The sequence below is a fragment of the Ailuropoda melanoleuca genome, chromosome 13 (assembly GCF_002007445.2).
Source record: "Ailuropoda melanoleuca isolate Jingjing chromosome 13, ASM200744v2, whole genome shotgun sequence".
Lineage (NCBI taxonomy): Eukaryota > Metazoa > Chordata > Mammalia > Carnivora > Ursidae > Ailuropoda > Ailuropoda melanoleuca.
In genome coordinates this window covers 63,637,985-63,658,850 of record NC_048230.1, presented here as the reverse complement: position 1 = coordinate 63,658,850, position 20,866 = coordinate 63,637,985, and the positions used below count along the sequence as shown (strand labels likewise).

General features: G+C 39.0%; 1 protein-coding gene across 1 annotated transcript in view; it reads left to right on the top strand.

The window, feature by feature from the left end:
• Window positions 1-20,866, top strand: part of TOP1 (DNA topoisomerase I) — an 89,502-nt gene that overhangs the window by 35,339 nt on the left and 33,297 nt on the right. Inside the window, exons 4-8 of the mRNA XM_034641620.1 lie at window positions 10,439-10,562; window positions 12,027-12,082; window positions 15,096-15,191; window positions 16,185-16,260; window positions 19,673-19,785. Of these exons, the coding sequence (XP_034497511.1) occupies window positions 10,439-10,562; window positions 12,027-12,082; window positions 15,096-15,191; window positions 16,185-16,260; window positions 19,673-19,785 (465 nt within the window). The remainder of the gene's footprint in view (window positions 1-10,438; window positions 10,563-12,026; window positions 12,083-15,095; window positions 15,192-16,184; window positions 16,261-19,672; window positions 19,786-20,866) is intronic.

Below are 20,866 nucleotides of genomic sequence, written 5' to 3'. Positions count from 1 at the left end.
TAAGTGAGTGGATGACCTGTGGGTACACTAATTACCATCTTCTGTCTTCTTTTCATGTAGTCTTAACGTACAGAATTGTTTCCCTTGGCCATCCTATTTTGCAAACAAGTTTTTACTGTTTTTGGTAAAATATACATAACGTGTTTTGCTGGGGTTTTTGTTGTTTTGTTTGTTTGTTTTGCCATTTTGAAGTGGCACTAAGTATATTCACGGTATTGTACAACCATCACCAGTGTCCATCTTCAGAAATTTTTCATCATCCCAAATAGTCTCCGAGCCCATTAAACAATACCTTCCCATTCTCCTCCCACCCCCCCCCATCCCTTGGCACCTTCTAGTCTACTTTCTGTCTCTATGAATTTACCTCTTCTAGTATCTAATGTAAGTGAAATCACAAAATATTTATCCTTTTTTGTGTCTGGCTTATTTCCCTTACGGTTTTCAAGGTTTATCCACGTTGTTGCATATCAGGATTCCATTCCTCTTTTATGGCTGAATAATATTCCCATTGTGTGTCTACACCACATTTAAAAAATCTCTTGGTGTGTTGACGGATCCATGGGTTGTTTCCATTTTTTGGCTATCATGAATAGCACTGCTGTGAACATGGGTGTACAAGTATTTGTTTGCGTCTCTGCTTTCAGTTCTTTGGGTAAATACTTAGGAGTAGAATTGCTGGATCATGTCAAACAAGTACTTTTATTCTGCCTGCCGTGTTTATTCTGTGCTGGTTGATGTGAAGTACCAAAAAAATGAGGTAATCTTTGACCATGAAGAACTTCATCACCCGAGGAAAATGCTTATAAAGAAATGCTAATATCTATGTTGTCATGAATCTGTCCCCAAAAAAACTTTACAAAAAATAAAGGTTAATATTTAAAACATAAACTTTTAAATTTCTCTGGCACATCTGATTTCACCAACAAAAAAAAATTTTTTTTAAGGTTTTATTTATTTATTTGACAGAGAGCGAGACAGCCAGAGAGGAGACACAAGCAGGGGGAGTGGGAGAGGAAGAAGCAGGCTCCCAGTGGAGGAGCCCGATGTGGGGCTCGATGCCATAATGCCAGGATCACGCCCTGAGCCAAAGGGAGACGCTTAACGACTGAGCCACCCAGGCGCCCCTTACCAACCAAAATTTATCATTCTGAGAGAAAAGATTAGGTAGAAGTGGTGTAAAAGACTTTGGGATATCAGTTAGGTCCTGCTCTGTTTTACCAAAAATAAAGGATATGGTTTTGGTGTCATTTTTCTTGGAAGGTCCCGTTGTAGCTTAATCACCTTCATCTAGAAGAAAGCCTCATCTTGGTCCATCAGCTTAGGTTAGGTTCGCGCATATTTTCGCAATGAATACATGCTTCAGAGGGGACCTAAGGGAGTCAGTAAAAAAGTCAGTATAAAAGCTCTTTAACTGTGAACTGTTTCACAAATACTAGGAGGTGGTATTTTGTACCTTTATCAAGCATACTTTTCTAAGATTATAGCATAGGCAAATGCAGGAATTTGTTCTAACACAATTTTGTGCCTTTTAGTATTTTCTTCATTTCTAATCAGAATACTTAAGAAATAATAACCTGTTTGCCAAGAGGCATTGGAAAAACCTGGCCTGGGTTGCTGTTTACATATGACTAAGTCTAGCCCTGAATCTCTAATTCACATGTGAGTAAGTTTAAGACAGTTTAACCAGATGATGTGTTGTAAACAGACTTTTAAATACTTCCTGTTTTGACCTCTGCTGATATTGCAACAAACAAGTGTATTGGTTATATATCTATATTTCATTTTTTTTTAAGATTTTATTTATTTATTTGACAGAGAAACAGCCAGTGAGAGAGGGAACACAGTCAGGGGGAGTGGGAGAGGAAGAAGCAGGCTCCCAGTAGAGGAGCCTGATGTGGGGCTCGATCCCAGAACGCCGGGATCACGCCCTGAGCCGAAGGCAGACGCTTAACGACTGAGCCACCCAGGCGCCCCATATATCTATATTTCAATACAATCCTATACACTGTGTTCCTTTTTAAGTGACTTCTGATCTTCTAGTAGTTTTGGGCTTCTTCATTTTCCTTCTGTAGCAGATTAAAGAAACTTTGACCATTGTTCAGTCACCCCTGAGGAGCCCACGATATTTAAGGTTTAATATGTTCTCTGAAAAAAATGCTTATTTTTAGAGGCGCCTGTGTAGCTCAGTGTGTTAAGTGTCTTACATCGATTCAGGGTGTGATCCTGAAGTACCAGGATTAAGCGGTGTGTCAGGCTCCCTGCTCGGGGGAGTCTGCTTCTCTGTCTCCCTCTGTTCCTCCCCCCACTCATGCTCTCTCTCTCTCTCTCTCTCTCTCAAATTAAATAAAATCTTTTTTAAAAAAAATGCTTCATTTTATTCCAGTATTTGTTAATCAATCTGGCATGATTTTGTTGTTATTACAAGAAAACAGGTTTTATACTAATGTGTTTCCATGTCTTTCCTCCTCTGCTAGTATATTAGCATCCGTCATTTCTCAGGCTACACTTAGGACACAAATCCAGGAGGCTTCTTTCTCCCACATAGTAACATGTGCTGCATACTTAGAATGTCAGAGAATGGGAAACTAACCTTTCTGCTGAGAGAGAATGGGATATGGACCCATCCCTCAAGATATCCCATCTTATTCATATACTTTCTCCTGCATTGTTCTTACTTAAGGTACACAATAAGGGAGAGGGTATTAAAAGATCATTCCGTCTTATCTCTTTGTGTGGTCAGGAGTCCGAAGTGACATGCCTGAAGTCACATGGTGGTGTGTTAGCAGGGCAAGGATGAGAGACCAGGGCTTGTTATTCCTTTCAGTAAAAAGAAAAAAATCTTCCCTAAGAAAGGTTAGTTGTGTAGCTAAACTGTGTAAATGCAAGCACCACCTTCTCATATGCATGTAGTTGGCAGCTCAGATTTTAAAATGCCAGATCCGGGGCGCCTGGGTGGCATAGCGGTTGGGTGTCTGCCTTCGGCTCAGGGCGTGATCCCGGCGTTGCGGGATCGAGCCCCACATCAGGCTCCTCCTCTATGAGCCTGCTTCTTCCTCTCCCACTCCCCCTGCTTGTGTTCCCTCTCTCGCTGGCTGTCTCTATCTCTGTCAAATAAATAAATAAAACCTTTAAAAAAAAAATAAAAAATAAAAAAAATAAAATGCCAGATCCTTTCAGGCACTGCCTGTTTCTCTTCGGGCCCTGAGTCCCTGAAGTTTTTGGCAATAGTCTCATTAAATTCTGACCCCGTGAAAACCCCATCTCCGACTATTGCCTTTTTGGCCTGTAATATTGCAGGAAGAGTTTCCAAAGTCAAATAAAAACAATTTTTTCTAGTATTTGTCTCTAGTATTTGACATTGCTTCTTTCTGTTAGCATTAATATCTAGTACTTCAGGTCCTTTTAAAAAATACATAAAGCCTCCCAAACAAAACAAAAGGAATATTCTTTCTAGATGCTTAGGAATCACTGAGCTTCGCTTGTAGGATCTTAACCAGATACTCTTCTTGAAAAATTGCATTCTTAGCCATAAATTATCTTCAGTACTAAACCTTATATAAACAACATTATTAAAAGCAATTGTGGGGAGGTTGGTTTTAGAAATAAAGGACTTCATATGTGAAAAACAAGATTCTTCCTGCTAGTCCCCCCCCCCCCCGCGCTAGTTTTTGACTGTGTGTCTCTTGCCAATTGTAAGCCTGGCACTCAGGCTGGAGTGACAAATGTGTGGAAAGCCAGGGAAGACAGAAAAGCACTGCTGTGAAACAGTAAGGGAAGTGCTTTTCCAGCCATGTTGGCAGTGCTAATCTGTACAGTCAGTGCGAGAAACGTCTGAGGATAAGGATGCTTTTGGTTTCTGCTTTCCTTTCAGTTCCAAATTCTACCTGAATTAGAATTGAGAGAATGTAGGATCCTAGAAAAATGCACTGGAATTAAGCAGCCAGTTCTCAGGGGAAGTTTTTCTTAATAGAATCAAATTTAAAAGACATTTTTGCTCCCTTATTTGTGAGCTATTTGCCAAAGCCTTTCATTTATCTGCACATCCCTATATCAACGTGTCTGGGGAGAGAAATGGACACTTAACCTGAGCAGGTAGAGAAGTTGGGTAGTTTAGAAAGGAGGAAACTAAGTACCATCACGTGGGACTCAAAGTGATATAGTAAAAAGCACACAAAAATAGAAGTTGAGAGGCCAGGTATTATCATTTACTAACTGTGTCCTATATTTTGCTAGTTGTGTGTCCTAATTCAAGCCGTTTAACTTCTGGGTCTCGTTTTCTGTTTCGGTCAAGTGTTGATAGCAGTATTGGTCTGGTCCGGCTTTTGTTTGTTGGGGAGACTTCAGTGGAATTATGCAGATGAAAGCTCTTTGGAAACAGTAACATACTAAATAATTGAAATGATGGTGGTGGTAATTACCGTAAATCCTGGTAGAGTATCATTCAGATAAATTAGAGCTGCCAATTTTGGTAATCTTTGAATCTAATTTAGTAGTTACCTATTGATAACATCCAATTTGGAGCCCTAGTTTTCAATTATATCTAGCTGTATTATATTGAACTATAATCTTTTTTTTTTTTTTTTAAGAGTTCATGGTAGAAAGGGTATTTGAGCCAGCCACTGAAAGATAGTTAAGATCTTGACAAGGGAAGGTGATGGCTAGAAAGATTTCCAGACAGTGAGAAAAGCAATACAAAAACATGGACACTCTGTAATGTACTTTGCTCTGGGAAGAATCCAGTTAGGTGGACCCAGGGTTAACGGAAGGTGGGATAGAATATGGGGCCCAAAAAAGTAGGTTGAGGCAAAACTGTTAAATGTTACTTCACAAAGTTGGGACTTGAATCTGAAGGGAGCAAGAAGCCATTGAAAATAATTGAGAAAGGGAGATGGAGGACTTACCCACCAACTGCATGAGGGGTCTATAAATAATTTCTAAAATTCCATTCCACTCGAAGTTTTCATAATTCTTGTGATTTTGTTTAGTAACCTGTAATGGTGATGTGCATTAGGAAATCTTCATTTCTTAGAGCCTTTCAGGAACTGACTGTTGTGTTCTTTTCCCAGAGACAACTTATGAATTTACCTAGAATTTTTAATTTAGCAAATGTTATTTAAGCCATAATTGCCTGCTTTTCTTGAAGGGGCCATGAATCTCTCCTCCCTCCACAGCTTGAAAGCTCTTGAACCTCTTGCATAGGAATCCCCTGTGATTTCCACTGGTTTAGACCCTGCTAGGCTCTGCTGCCCTGAGAAGTGGGCCAGTAGCGGGATGAGTTTATTCTCAGAGCCATTAGTGGCTAAGTCTTATTCTCAGAAGATAGAAAGCCTCCTTCTATCTCTGGCAGTGTTTCTTTTTTGTTTTGTTGAGAAGTCATGTGACAGAATGGTCAAGTGCATGACTCTGGAGCTAGGTTGCCTGAGCTTAAATCCTTGTTACCGCTCATTAGAGGTATTTCCTTGGATGAGTTACTTAACCTTTCTTGTGTCTGTTTCCACATCTGTAAAATGGAGATACTAATACTTACCTCAGAGTTTTGTTATGAGGATTTTAAACTGTTTAGAAGGGTGTGTGGCACTTAATGCTATTCAAATATCTGTTAAGTATTTTTATTGGTGATAGAGGACAAGACTGTCTTTGTTTTCCTTAATAGATTTAAATGGTTTCCCACGGCCAATATCCTAGCTTCCCAGAATATCAGACACAGGTTAGTTGTTGTTGTTGTTTTTCCCCTAAAGGGGTAGCAAGTGCCTTCCTAGGCCAAAAGGAGAATACTTTTTCCTCCTAGCTTCCTACTGCCATCTCCCTACTTCTACACTCTTGCCTCATGTCTTATAGGAACCCTGGTCAACCTTCTTTGTTTGCTCAGCCTCAGCAGAAGTCACAGATCAGAGGTTTCACTGTGACTTTAAAAATAGCATAGGTTACCTTTTTCCTCAGTGGGATTTAGCTAAATGAAGCATAAGATAGGCATGAACACTCTGGAGATGTGGCTTTGAATCTTTCCATTTGTTCTCTTTGGCATTGACTTTTGCTTGTCCAGGCTCTGCTAGTGTGGTGGATCTTATTCCCAGACAGACTTGAGCCCTGAGCCAAGAAGTCAGCTTCTGAACCTGGCCAGTAGTTGGTATTTTCTCTCCTAGAGTTCTAACAATGAAATTCATATTTCATCCAAAAATGTGACCATTGCAGAGGTTCTAGGAATGCTACTATTTGTATTTTGGCCTTCAGTGTATCCCAGACTACACTCATTCTTAAAATGTATTTCTTCTTTTCTTCTTCTTCTTCTTCTTTTTTTTTTAAAGATTTTATTTATTTGAGAGAGAGTGAGTGAGAGAGAGAGAGAGAGAGCATGAGCAGAGTGGGGGAGGGTAGAAGCCAACTCCCTGCTGAGCAGGGAGCCTGACACAGGGCTTTATCCCAGGACCCTGGGACCATAACCTGGGCTAAAGGTAGATGCTTAACCATCTGAGCCACCAGGCACCTCAAAATATATTTTTTCTTCAGATATTTGGGTTTCTTCCTGTGGGTGGTAGTAAGCCTTTCTTCTGGTTTATTCTTCTTCTGCAGCCCCACTGAAGCTTTTCTAGTGCTTCAGTCATCTGTGCACTGCCTCTGAACTGGCCAGTATTGTAGCCTTCAGTTGTACTGAAGCTTATTTTGTGACTTTGACATATTGTGTCTATTATGTATGGAAAAGTGGCAGGATCAGTATAAAGAAGAGGGTAACATCTCTTAAAACAAACAGTCAACATACGAACTCCTCTTCTGCCTTGGTCAGACTTTATGTCAACTCGTTATCAGTGGAAAAGATGCTGCTCTTTAAGCCACCATGAAAGTCAAACTAGTTTTAAGCCTTTTGGAAAAAGAGGTACACTTTAGGAAATCCCAAATGATGATGATTAGTCAATCTAACTGATCCCAAATTGGCTCTATTTTCTACCACTGGCCAAATCCTGCCTCTAACCTTCCATGGTGCACAGCCTTAGACATGGTTCTGTGTCACAGTACTTTGTCCCCCAAATGCATTTGCTACTTACTTCAGGTAGATTTTCTAGGAAAGACTGACATTGGGTCTTGCTCTCTGCCAGCCCTCCTGCTAGTATGGGAGTTATGGATGAGGGGGTAGGACTCCCAGTACTCTGTGCTCTATTTCTGGAGGCAGGGACAGGAACGCATTTGACAAGTACACTTGTTAGTATCTTGTTCAGGACTTCATAAACCCAGTTTTTTAAGTCTACAGTGGGATGCCTTGTGCCACGAGATGTCCTCAGTCCCGAATCATCTGAACTCGCTTAATACATAAAAATCCATACCTGCTCTCTTTTATCTGAACAGTTGGGAATAGAGGAGACTGGTTTCCTTTGGAAAGGCACATTGATAGTTCCGTCTCATTCTGGTCTCTGACTAATTATGACCTATAAAGGGTTACTACTCTAGCAGGAACTTTGAATTTCCTGAATAGATTTCTTTCTGGTTAGTAGGCAGAGGAAGTATCATTGACTTTTTTCACTTTCCTGGGGGTGGCCTGGGTACTGTCATTGCTTTGTCATTTGCTGACTTCTTCCCTGATCTCTGTTTGGTGTGATAATGAACAGCAAAGCTGAAAACTCGAGGGCTGTGTATGTACTTAAAATACTGTGTATACAGGAAGGTGCCCCAGAAAGCCAGTTGCTAGTGAAGCCGACTAATGTTCTTTCTAGGAATTGCTTTCATTAAGAAAGAGAATGGGGGAAGGTAGAACATAGAAGAAGATCGAGCATTCCTAAACTTAGATTCCTGATTCAACCGTGTATAGTTTCATGGGAAGACAAAATAAGGAGCAGCTATCCCAAAGGTTTTATCATTTCAGATATCCAAGATCTTTGTTCTAGAAAGTTTATACTTGATGGTAAAATAAAGTTTTGACCTTATATGTCAAATCTCAGACTTGCCATGCATTTGTCTCTAACACCAGTCTACTTTAAGTGGTAGGTATCAGTTTCATGGACATGTGATGGTACTGATTTAGCAGAAAGTGCTCTGAACTTGGAGATGGAAATACTGAGTTAAATCCAAATGCCAGCTTCCCTTCTTTCTAACATTGTAACTTTGAATTAGACTTTGAACCACTGTTTCTAAATCGGTCTAAGGGGACAATAAAATCTTCCTCACAAGAGTGTTGTGAGGATTGAATGGAATAATGTATATAAAAACACCAAGCACAATGCTTTCTTATAAAGTGGGAGTCTTTCTTACTGTTTATGTGGGGAGGTATTTATCCATCAGTATTGTGGATGTAATTGTTCCAAATTGTGTAGATGACCATTAATTCCTTCCACAATTAATGTTTAAAATGTACAATGCTTGTGTAATGGAATAGTAAGCTCACACACCTTACTGGTAATAGGATTTCATACATGTAAGCTATGATCTCATATGTGTAAACTCCTGAAGAATCCGTTGGAATCTCGGCAACTTTGCTGTTTCATCAGTCATTCTAAAGCTGGAGAGTTTAATGAGAACTGGAAACTAAGCGTGCTAATGAAGTTGGGAGCCATTTTTCTACAAAGTACAGGATAATTTTTTGGTAAAACATTGCATTTTGGTAAAAACAGATTACCAGAATACACTGAGTGGAGAGTGACATTGTAATTGTACTGAGAACAAGAAGCCTGCTGGGAAACTTGGTGCTGGAACTAGGTACAGCCCTCATGAGTTAACAGGAAAAGTTTGCTCATGGAGAAACCTGTTGCTTCATTATGTGGCACATCTAAATAATGTCCTAATGAGAGCAACATAGAGGGAGGAGTATAGAAACAAGGGAAAGTGGGCATTGTTTTCTTTCCATCTGACAGTTCCTGAATCTTCCTAAACCTGTAGTCCTGTTTCTTCTAGTCCCCCTGTCCTCCTGCTTCTGCTTATTACCCAAATGCCTATCTTGAGTTGAGACTCTTTTTTTGCACAGAGATGTGTGTGACAGCAGATGCTTTTCTGATCTACGTTCTATGGCTCTCACATAACTGGTTGCCATCATTTATTTCTCCCTTTTTTGCCTTTGATGTACCCAGTTGTGCTGGCGAAATCTCTTTAGAACAAACTCCATGAGATAGACATAGACTTATGAGCTCATTGCTGGTAAAATCTACTTTTTCTGGGCTAAAGGCTAAATGTGACAGATGGGAAATGCAGTCTGTGGTGGCGGGAAAGGCAGGAACTGATGCTGACTATAGGCCTGTCTCTGTCAGCTGGGGTTGCTGCCAGTTCTCCTGCGTCTGGGGTGGGCTCCCCAGTTCATAGCATTTGAATTCAAGGCCCTTTTGTTAACTTGTGGAATATATCGGTTGGTGCAGTGAACAGGTTCCTAAACTGCCTGCCCAGTGCACTGAAGAAAACAGTTCTCCAGTGTTCTGCCACCCTAAACTATAGCTTGTGATTTTTGCTTATTGCCTCTTTAGTCTTTGTCCACATGCACACTTTTATATGGTTGCAGTCCCTTTATATATTCCCGTTCCTCCATGCATGGCCGTAAACATTGTCCATATATATTCATAGGGCTCACAAAGTATAGCATAAGAGCTGTGTGATTTGATACATCACAGGTTCCCCATTTTGTTCCTTACTAAGGTTGTATGTCCTTTCTTGGTGGTTTTTGTTTGTTAGCTCTTACTTGTTTTTTGTTATGGAAAACATCAAAATGAACATCATTTGTAATGTTATTTTCCAAAGAGAAATTTCCAGGAGCTAGATCCTAGGATTTGAGCCTTTTTAATGGCTCTTGCTTTCTAATGTCATATTCAGTTTTCCAGAGGAATAGTGTCTTTACAGTGCTTACCAGTATGTCCACAAACCCCTTTAAAAGCAAGGCTTTTAAACGTTTAGCGCAGGACATGTCTTTACTTTAACTAGGTCTTTTCTTATTGTGAAGGAAGGACCAACCAGGGTTTATAAGCGCCATCTAGAAGTAACTAGCTTTTCCTAGTTAAAGCTAGCAGGAAACATCTACTGTGTTGTTGGGCTGTTCACTGCACAGAGCCACCAAATGTATTTTTTGTGTGTGAATTGCTTTTACTTTCTCACATCAGATTTGAATGCTCAGTTTAGAGCTTTCATCCGTCATAGTTTTTGCTGGTAGAATGTTGTAGAAACAGTGGGCTTGCTGTATATTCTTAGTCACTTAAAAAAAAGTCCTGGTATGTTTAGAATGACTACGTTTCTCTATTTGGTTCCTTTGCTCCTTCGAAAAAATAAAAACATCAGACAAGATAAAGTCCCGTTGCCAAGAGCCTCTACTTGAACCTCTGTCAGGACTGTTTATTTAAAGCATTGTAAGTTTCCATGGTTTCATGTTATCCTAGGCTATCTTGTGAGTTGATCTTGTGAAATAAACCCTTGTGGTCCCTGCTCTGGGCTAACTCTTTGTGTCTTTTTAAAAAAATTTTTTTTAAATTTTTTACAGCGAACATAAAGATTCTGAAAAGAAACACAAAGAGAAGGAGAAAACCAAACACAAAGATGGAAGTTCAGAAAAGCATAAAGACAAACATAAAGACAGAGACAAGGAAAAACGAAAGGAGGAGAAGGTACAGAATTTTCCAGTGGGGAAGGAAGAGCTGTGGGTTTCACTTTTCATTTTCTTTATCTTCAAAAGCAAGTAATAAAAGTACCCTCACTGCACAGTAAGATCTCTTGGACTTTGAGTGAAAAGGTCTCTGTCAGGAGACTTAAGCATCAGTCATAGTCTTAAACTATGAAAACCAAAGCCCTTTACCACTGGATTTCACAAGATCAGATCTATCCATATCATTAACTTACTTTAAATGGCAAATGGGTAAATTAAGAATGTAAGGTTTCTGGAAATGCCAGTGTTCTTTTATGGGGAAGATTCTGGTTTTGGGAGAAGGCCTAGGGCCATGTTGGTCTTCTGTTGAATGAGGTCCTTCCTGAGTGGAAACTTAGTGATGGTGGTGCTTTTGTGGCTTTTGGTTCCGGCATAACTAGTATAAGCCTTCTCAAAATCTCTAGGCTTATCTGGCTGCAAATGAGGGGTATGGTGTGTAGACTTTAAAAAAAAATTGTTTTGAGGTACCTCGCTGGCTCAGTCAGAAGAGCCTGTGTGATTCTTGATCTCAGGGTCATGAGTTTGAGCCCCAAGTTGGGTGTGGACGTTGCTTACATAAATAAAAAACTTTAAAAATTTTTTAATCTTAAAAAAAAATAAAAATAAAAAATGTTTTTAATTTAGTTTCTAAGAAAGTGATTTTGATACTTGGTAAATTCAGGCAATATGAAATAGGGAATGTAATGAAAATTACACCTTCCTTGGGGCGCCTGGGTGGCTCAGTCAGTTAAGCATCTGACTCTTGATCTCAGCTGAGGTCTTGATCTCAGAGTCGTGAGTTAAAAAAAAGAAAAGAAAAGAAAAGGAAGTTACACCTTCCTTTTACCCCTTGCTCATTGTCCTTTATCTTTCTCTTTCTGGAAGCAGCCACTATACTGACTATTTTTTTGTATTCTTCCAGAGATACCATATTTGTGTGTGTGTGTGTGTGTGTGTGTGTGTGTGTGTGTACGTACATGTGCATACATATATGTATGTATCCTTTTGTATGTCTGAAGATTTTTGAAAGACCAAGTGTCTGGGAAAGGAGGGGGAATGTGAATGTACTTTGCCTAAATCAGAGAAGGCAGGAAACAGACTATTCCGTTTTGTTTTGTTTTTTATTTTCTCTGCACTGCCAAGGGCAAGTCCTTGAGAGATAGAATATATTTATTGAGGGAGGGGGACCTGCCATCATTTAAAGGTAAAAAGCTGCCATTTTGAGGGGAAACACTTCTCAGTAAATTGGATAATTCACCCTGAAGAACTGTAAAAAACGAGTCTTAGGGAAATGTCAAGACCTTTGCTTCACTTGTTCAGTTTTGCTAATAATACGAGTAAGTCTGCGAACAAGATGCTCCAAGAATTGAGGCCAGATGTTCTCAAATGAGAGGAAGGCTTTTTCTTTAGTCCCTTCAAGGTACTAATCAGTTACTCTTATTTTCAGGTTAGAGCCTCTGGGGATGCAAAAATAAAAAAAGAGAAGGAAAATGGCTTCTCTAGGTAAGACTCTTCTACCTTGACTGCTCTTTCTCTTGGCCAGCTGTGCATGTTGTAGTGTTGTCTGAACTTACCTAAAATGTACTGACCTGGCCACCTCTAGGTTTCCATGGGGGTTTGCAGTGAGAGGACTTGGTCTAAGCTAATTTGCCCATCTCTGAAGTGTCATTTAGTGAAACTGACCAGCACATTTCCCAGAAGGCTATTTTGAGTGAAGAAGATTGACAGGAAGAAATTTCTAAAAATTCAGATACAATTTACATTACAGAAATTTCACCCTTTAAAAGTGTACAGTTTATTGGTTTTAGTGAATTCACAAGGCTGTACAACCTCGCCCTACCCTACTCTCTTAATTTCAGAACATTTTCATCTCCCCCAAAAGAAACATCATAGTCAGTAGTAATTATGGAGTATCCTGAAAAACCCTATTTTGAATTCCTCCTTAGTAATACAATATTCCTTCCGCCATCTGCCCCCCCAGCTTAATCCACAGTTTTGCTTTCTGTGGTTTCGTTTAGCCATGGTCAGCCGCGGTCAGGAAGTAGGTGATCTTCCTTCTGACATTGTCAGAAGGTCAGTAGTAGCCTAATGCTATGCCACAATGCCTGTGTCATTCACCTCACTTCATCTCATCACGTAGGCATTTATCACACATCACAAGAAGAAGGGTGAGTACAGTACAATAAAATATTTTGAGTGAGAAAGAGACCATGTTCTCATAAATTTTATTAAAGTGTATTGTTCTGTTTTTATTATTAATCTCTTGCTATTCCTGATTTATAAATTAAACTTAACCATAAGTTTGTATGTATAGGAATAATTATGGTATATATATATAGGGTTCAGTACTTCTCATAGTTTCAAGCATACACTGGAGGTCTTGGAATATATGCCCTGCGGAAAAAGGGTGACTACTGTATTCTGCGGCTCGTCTATAGTCTATAGAAGCTTATTTGGTCTACGTTTTAGGGATACGTGTAGAGTTGAGTAGAAATACATGATCTCTTTTCAAGAAGAGGAAAATGCATACAATACAGAGTCAGTTTTTCTGTACTATTTTTGCCATTTTGATTGTTTTCCTCATCTGCCTCAACTCCCTAAAAAAACCCCAGTTTCATAAGTTTATGTTCATATATTCTCACTTGCTCCATTGAATGACAGGATGGATTTCCTAGGAGATGTTGGAGGGGTTTGCATATTGACTAGAATAAAGTGTTGGGGAGTTTTGCTTCCTTGAAAATCTGAACTGTCAGTTTCATTTGGGAACATTTTTTAAAATTCTGCCATGTACTCTGAGTCCCTTGACTAGGAGAAATAGGTGCCCTCTTCAGGCATGTTTTGTAACTGTTTTAGGAATGTGGAATAATACAGTTTAAGAAGCATTAGAGCTGCAAACTACCCTAGGTGTTCTGATTTCTTAGATAAAGTGAGTACAGGGTGGTTATTTTCTGCCAAGAGACCACCTACGACTTTTATAAGCTAACACTAAGGTATGAATAGACTCTATGGACTTGGTGTGTCATCCAGGATTCAGTTTCAGACTTTCCACGTTAGAAGATTAGGAATGCAGTCTTCCAGGCACTGGTCTCTATATTCCCTTTGCTGGCTTGCTAGCTTTTGCATGTTTGTCTTTGTAGACAATCCAGATTTTACTGGGCGGAACACAGTTTTCTGATAAATTGTTTTAGAAGTTCTTCCTTCAGGCCTAGTAACTCTTCCCACATGTTGTTAACTTCACCCATGACAGTACTAGGATCTAGCATTTACTTAACTAGTTGGGTCAGTGGCACTGTTTCTTTCCTTCTGGTACAAATCGTTTGGAGATACTGGACTCGATGCTATGTTAGTGATTTCCATGGTGAGGGGAGGCAGCTATAGAGATTGGCATTTGAGGAATGTGCAGAAGTAAGAAAAGCTAATCTCTTTAAACATTCAGATTCTGAGTCAAGCAAAGGGATCCAGTATGCTTGGGGAGTTTGGGGGGTGGTGGCATTGAAACCCCACAAATATCTTGACTGTTCTTGGCAGCTGAATCTGGATGCTTATCCTTTGGACCCCATAGAGACGGACAGTTTCATGTTGGGAGGCATTCTCTGTACTGAGTTATTTAGCTTCATAGGTGCTTCTGGCCGTGAATGGTGAGGTTCTGCCTAGATGTGTCAGGCCAGGGAACATCCCAAGGCTGTGATGATTGCTGGTCCCATGGGTTTTTGTTTTTGTTTTTTTTTCCCCCACTTGTTCCTTCCTCTTTCTGGTTCAAAATAGTTGTCTAACAGAATGATCTTTTTATATTCAGAAGGCAAAACGTCTTAATAAAAATAGGGCAAGGCAAGGCACTCTTCTGTGTATAAAGTAAGTAAACCAAGGGAGGAAGTTGAACAATGACTAGATTTGGTTTGGAATGGCTTCAGTTTGTTTACGGCCTCTTCTCTCATTTAGCATATGCCCTTCTTTTGTTGTAATGTCAGCTTAGTTATTTTCCCATGTACTAAGGTTAGTTTCCATTAGAACTTTAAGGTTCAAGTTTGGGAAATAAGTTTTTATTCCCTTCCTTATAAAAGCTATATTTAGCTTTTGGAGTACTGAAATAATCAGTTTGGATCATTTGAGGATTTAGATACATAGTAGATCCCTTGAGGATTTAGATACATAGTAGATCCCTCCTGCGAGGTGAGGGAACAATTTAAGTTTGTTCCTGTTGTGGTTTGGGTGGTGCTGGCAAAGGCAGCTAAGATACAATAGAAAAGAATACTGATTTAGATTAAGGAGTCCTGATCCCAGATCTTGATATTGCCTGTTCATCTATAAAGTGAGGACAGTACTGTCTACTTCACAAGGTTTTAGCGAGATATTAAGTGAAAAGAAGTGCTTAGAGAAAACCTTTATAATATGTACAAATGCATGTTGTTAATCCTTATATTAGCTCCTTCTCAGTGAGGTGATTTATTCCTACTTTAAATTATTTAACATAATGTAGATGTTCCCAAACTCATTAGTTTTTTTTTTTTCTCTTTAGTCCACCACGAATTAAAGATGAACCTGAAGATGATGGCTATTTTGCTCCTCATAAAGAGGATATAAAGCCTTTAAAGAGACCTCGAGAAGAGGATGAGTGAGTATTTTTTTTCTTTGATTTTTGAAAACAAAAAGGATTTGTTTAAAGAATAAATGTGATGTAGGTCTCTCCAGTACACAGAAAAACTGCATTAATTGACTTTAGTCATTTGGAATTTGTGATTAATGGACTGGGCAACTTATTTATCTTTGACTTATGAGATGCAGGGTTTGCTAAGCAAATAAGTAGTGTATCTGAGGCTTAGATGGAGAATATATATTTTTATTTTTTTTCATATTAAAAAGGTAATGCCTGTTTATTATAGGAATTTCAAATAATACAGAATTCATAAAGAATATTTAAATTATTTAAGTTGCTTTAAATTTATTATCACCTACCACAGATAATTTTTCACTGTTAAAGCAGTTTTTCCTAGGATCTGTGCCTGTCAGTGAATTCTAAGTGATGTTTCAGTGTATAGAGATAATAAAATTCCTCTTATAACAGTTATTTGAGGCTTATGTGTACCTCTTTCTCAGATTCCATGAGGTTAAGTTCTATTCCTTATGTTCAATCTTGTATAGCTTATTACGCTTCAGGAATCTACAGAGGATTTATGGTAGAAAGTGGATGAAAGAGAGGAAATACTTGGTGAACTCATTTGTATTCATTTAGAATGCATACAGTATTTCTTTCCTCCCCTTTCCAGCCGAATATTATTTGTGGTAGCCATTGTTGCACTGGGCATTTGGTTCCCAGACTTTCATCTTCTAGTGGTGTCTGTTCCCATAGATAGCCTTCCACTCCCCTTCTCTTCCAGGCCTGTGTATAGTCTGAATTGTTTGTTTTGTTCTGTGTAGGACTATAACTGTTGGTCCTTGGTCAGGCTATCTTTCTCCATTCCTGTTCTGACTGTAGAATGTCCACTCAAGAATAATGGTCATACCTGTGCTGGAAGCCTCTAAGAGGAGTTTTGGAGATCGTGATCTTGTTGGTGAAAAGTACTATGTCAAAGTTGTGTTAATTACATATTCATGTTCCCCTTTTTAGTGCTGATTATAAACCTAAGAAAATTAAAACAGAAGATATCAAGAAAGAGAAGAAACGAAAACTGGAAGAAGAAGAGGTTAGTACAGAGACTGTGGCCCTTGGAGGCTTGGGGTTGGCTTAGGGAGTTTTCCGTAAAATAACTTTTGAAGGCAGATGAGTTTTAGGGAATGTATTGGTCTATGGTAGAGGAGACGCTGAGAAAAACTCGTAGATGTGTAATGGTGGCCGTGGCACTGAGTTTTAAGATCTCTCTTAGCCTTCCAAGGTGTCTACCCATAGTGCTGCTGCCAGCTGATGTTTTTGGAGAAACTACACCATTTTCATACATGCAGAGGAAGTGTTAAGAAATAATACTTTGGCTTTCAACCTGGAAGAGTTTTCCCTAAGATTGTTTTTTAGCACTCATATCTAGCAATGCTTGCTCATCACTCACTTTGGGTAACGGTGTGTTTAAAGTCCTTTAATTGGGTGCCCCTTGGACATCTGATGAAACCCAAGCTCTTTACCACGTACGACAACTCCTCCCAATCTGACCTGTGCATCTGCTGCCTTCCTTCATCTTGTGCCTCTTCTCTAAATTAGCTTGTTCAGCCACACTGGCCTCCTTTGTTTCTTTTCCACACTGGATTCTTTTGTGCTTCAGAGCTTTATGTAGCACATGCTGTTCCCTCTGTCTGGAACACACATGTTCTTCCTCCCTTCTGGCTTATCACCGTCCTTAAAATCTCAGCTCAACTCAAGTACTTTTCTAGGGGCTCTATTTTATGGTTTGTGGTAGGTTTAAAAATACAATAATATGATTCCTTTTGACACTTGCTGTTTCTTGTACTAAAGAGTTGTTAGCAAGTAATTCAAGAGAGGGATGTCAGAAATTCACAGGAGTCTTAATCTTGGACTCTCCTAAGAGAAGGGGTTGAGTGAGTTCTTAGCTCTTGTGCTGCATTTGTGGTTAGCCTCGGTCATGGGCAAAATGGATTCACAAATATTAAGTCAATAGCTCATCGAAGTATGAGAAGTAAAGATAGTGATAGTAGGGAGCAGTGAGTTTTAAGGGTATTGCAGTAGTAGTAAGAGTGATAATAACAAAATCAAATGTAATAGATGCTTACCATGTGCCAAACACTGTTAATGCTTTATATGAATCATTTCATTTAATCCTTAAAACAGCCATTAAGAGGTAAATATTGCTACTGTCTATTCTCTGCATTTTACAGATGCAGAAACTGAGGTATAGAGAGGCTGAGATCGTTTGCCTGAAGTCACACAACTACTAAGTAGTAAAGTCAGGATTTGATCCCGTGCAGTCTGATTCCAGAACCAGTGCACTAGCTACATGTTATTCTGTCTCCTGTGTGATTTTGCTGATCCTTTAACTCCATAGGAAGGAAGAAGGGTCTTTAATGAAATCACATTAAGACTATTAATGAAGGGGTACCTGGGTGACTCAGTCAGTTGAGTGTCTGCCTTTGGCTTGTGTCATGATCCCAGGGTTCTGGGGTCGAGCCCCATGTTGGGCTCCCTGTTCAATGGGGAGCCTGCTTCTCCCTCTCCCTCTGCTGTTCCCCGTTTGTGCTCTCTCACTCTGTCAAATAAATAAACTCTTTAAAAATATATATTAATGAGTAGGTGAGCCATAGAGAGATGGTCAGGTCCTAGATTTAGAGAACTGGTTTTTCTGACAACTGGTCCGTTCTTGGCAGTTCCAGTTTATGAGCACCAACTCAAGGAGGTAAGAGTAAAACATAAAAACTCCAGTTTTATGTAGATGATCCGTACAGACTAGTCAGTAAAGAAGTGTACAACTTTAGTTTTCCATGCTTTCTGTGTGCCTTTAAGCCTTTGTTGCGTTAATGTAAAATAATACCTTTCTCTGAGTTTGGAAGAGTTAGTAATAACTATTTTAAACCATTTGGAAAAAAGGACACTTTTTTTTTTTTTTTTTTTTTTTTTTTATTTTTTNCAGCAGCCCTCTCCCTGCAGGAGGGAGAAATGCAAGCTGAAAGACTTAGAATTAATACACGGTCTTCTTAAGGCTGGGACCCTAGATGGCGGGAGCAGTCCTGAAACATAACTCACTAGCTGTGGTTTTTTTCATTTCTGGGAATTGTTTTGAAGTTTCTCAGTGACTGATTATCCCATTTTGAGGCCTGAAAATATACAGTGTAGCCAGTAGTTTCCTGATGGGACCATCTGTATGCCTGTTCAGAAGCTGTTCAGAGAGAATGTCTTAACTGAATAACATTTCCCTTTCCTGTGGTGTGTTTCAGGCTAAATAGTAAACATTATCCGAATTAATATGATTCTCTAGTACTTTCTCCTCCCCAAAATACTTGTATATTGGTATTCTCCGTTCCTGTTTTAAAATATGTTTAATATTGTAGTCTTTCCCTTCCTTCTACCCCAAAGATCATTTGCTTTAAAGTCCTGAGTTATCTTGATTGCTGTCCTATCATGTAGTCCTAGAATGCTTTTATATTCCAGTCATTCCCATGAGTAACACTATGATTTTTCTGGCAAACTTGGGCTCTCTTCATGGTCAGTAGCAACTATATGACCTTGAACAGGTGAACAAGCTTCCACTTCAGAGTTTTACTTGATTATAACTGCATATGTCAAATCAAAGTGTTTATATAAAGGTCTTTCAAGCTCTGCCGTTCTGTCACTGATTTTAAGATAACTCAAAACCATTTATCATAGCTATATAAAACTTGTTGAATAAAAAGTGATCTTGGATAGTTAAGACAAAGGAAAATATTCTTTAAAAGAGTTTATATCATGTGCGGCAGGACCCCCACTTGTTGAATAGCACATTTTTGTCTGGATGTATGTGTTTCGAGATTTATCTCCTGTGTTAATTATATTTGTGCCACAATGACCGCTCATGTGGGGTCATAGTTCAAAGAAGATCCATAAAGAAATACTATCATAGGAATTGGTAATTATTTTAGGACCTCCTCAGCACTTGTTTACTGCTTCCTGATTTTGTGTATGCAAGCAACAGTGATAGGAAGTATTCCCCCACAGCCCTTCTCAGATTCAGTCAGGAATTTCCTTTCAAATTATATATTCTCTAAATACAAGGTCTCCTGTTCCCATTATTTGATGGTGTTCAAAGAGTTTTAAAGATGAATAGATTTAAAAACAAGTGAGGATAATACACTGGGATTACTCTCTATAACAGTGCTTTCCCAAACATTCCTCTGAGGCTAAAAAAATATATAATTTCCCAGGCTCTTCCCATGCAAAATGAGTGTTTTTAACTACTTTCTCAGGTAATCATTTGTCAGGGAGTTTTGGGAAATACTGACCTAGAGAAAAAGACCAATAAATTTTCACTCCTCTGTCAAGTTTGAGAGCATTAGATTTTAAGAACCTCTCCAGTTTTAATATTCTGTGATTCCAGTTTTTCATCCTAATGGCCCCTCAGAGCTACTTCTTATATGTGGTTGGTACTTACTTAATTGCTTTCTCACCATGTTTCTTTGTAGGACGGTAAATTGAAAAAACCCAAGAATAAAGAGAAAGAGAAAGATAAAAAAGTTCCTGAGCCAGATAGCAAGAAAAAGAAGCCGAAGAAAGAAGAGGAACAGAAGTGGAAATGGTAACATCGCAGCACTGGGTTACAGTGTCAGCTCTCGGATTCCACAGCCTAATTAAGCAAGAGTGTTATTAAAATTTAAAACCATGATGTTTGGAGGAGGAGGGAAGTACTTAAAAAATCTCTCCAGAATAACAACATTCTGAAATAAGTTTTCCAGGTCATAGTGAGAAGGCTAACTAGCTCTCAGCCTATTGGATCTAAAAACTAGGTCCCGCCCTGTTGAACAGAGTGAACTGTGGAAGTAAACTCTGCGTGTGTGTGTGTGTGTGTGTGTGTCTGTCTGTCTGTCTGTAGGAATTTGTCATATGAAGAAAGTTGCATTTGAAATGATAGGGAATGGGGTGCCTGGGTGGCTCAGTCGTTAAGCGTCTGCCTTCAGCTCAGAGCGTGATCCCAGGGCCCTGGGATCGAGCCCCACATCAGGCTCCTCCACTGGGAGCCTGCTTCTTCCTCTCCCACTCCCCCTGCTTGTGTTCCCTCTCTCACTGACTGTCTCTCTCTGTGTCAAATAAATAAAATCTTAAATAATAATAATAATAAATAAATAAAATGATAGGGAAAAAATTAAAAAATGATAGGGAAAAGACATTATTTTATAAATCATGTTCAGAAAACTGCCTATTTGTTTAAAAAAATAACCTCCACAAGAAAATCTGGATGAATATTTTAAAATTGTGGAATAATGAAGACCTTTTGAGGCAGGACATGTGACCAGAGCCATAAGGAAAAGATTTACAAAATTGATACATCAAAATTAAAGTGTTGTATGTGGCAAACTCATGCCATTTAAAAAAGGGGGGGGGGAATATTTGCACTACAGAGGGCTAAGATTCTTTTTTTTTTTTTTAATGTTTTTTTATTATGTTAGTCACCATACAGTACATCCCTGGTTTCCGATGTAAAGTTTAATGATTCATTAGTTGCGTATAACACCCAGTGCACCATGCAATACGTGAAGAGGGCTAAGATTCTTAATGTGAAAAAAAGGTCTTTTAAAAATGAAAGGAACGGTCCTAGAAAAGTGATCAGTAAACATCTTAAAATATGAGCAAAGAAAAATGCCAAGAAAATAATGAATGAT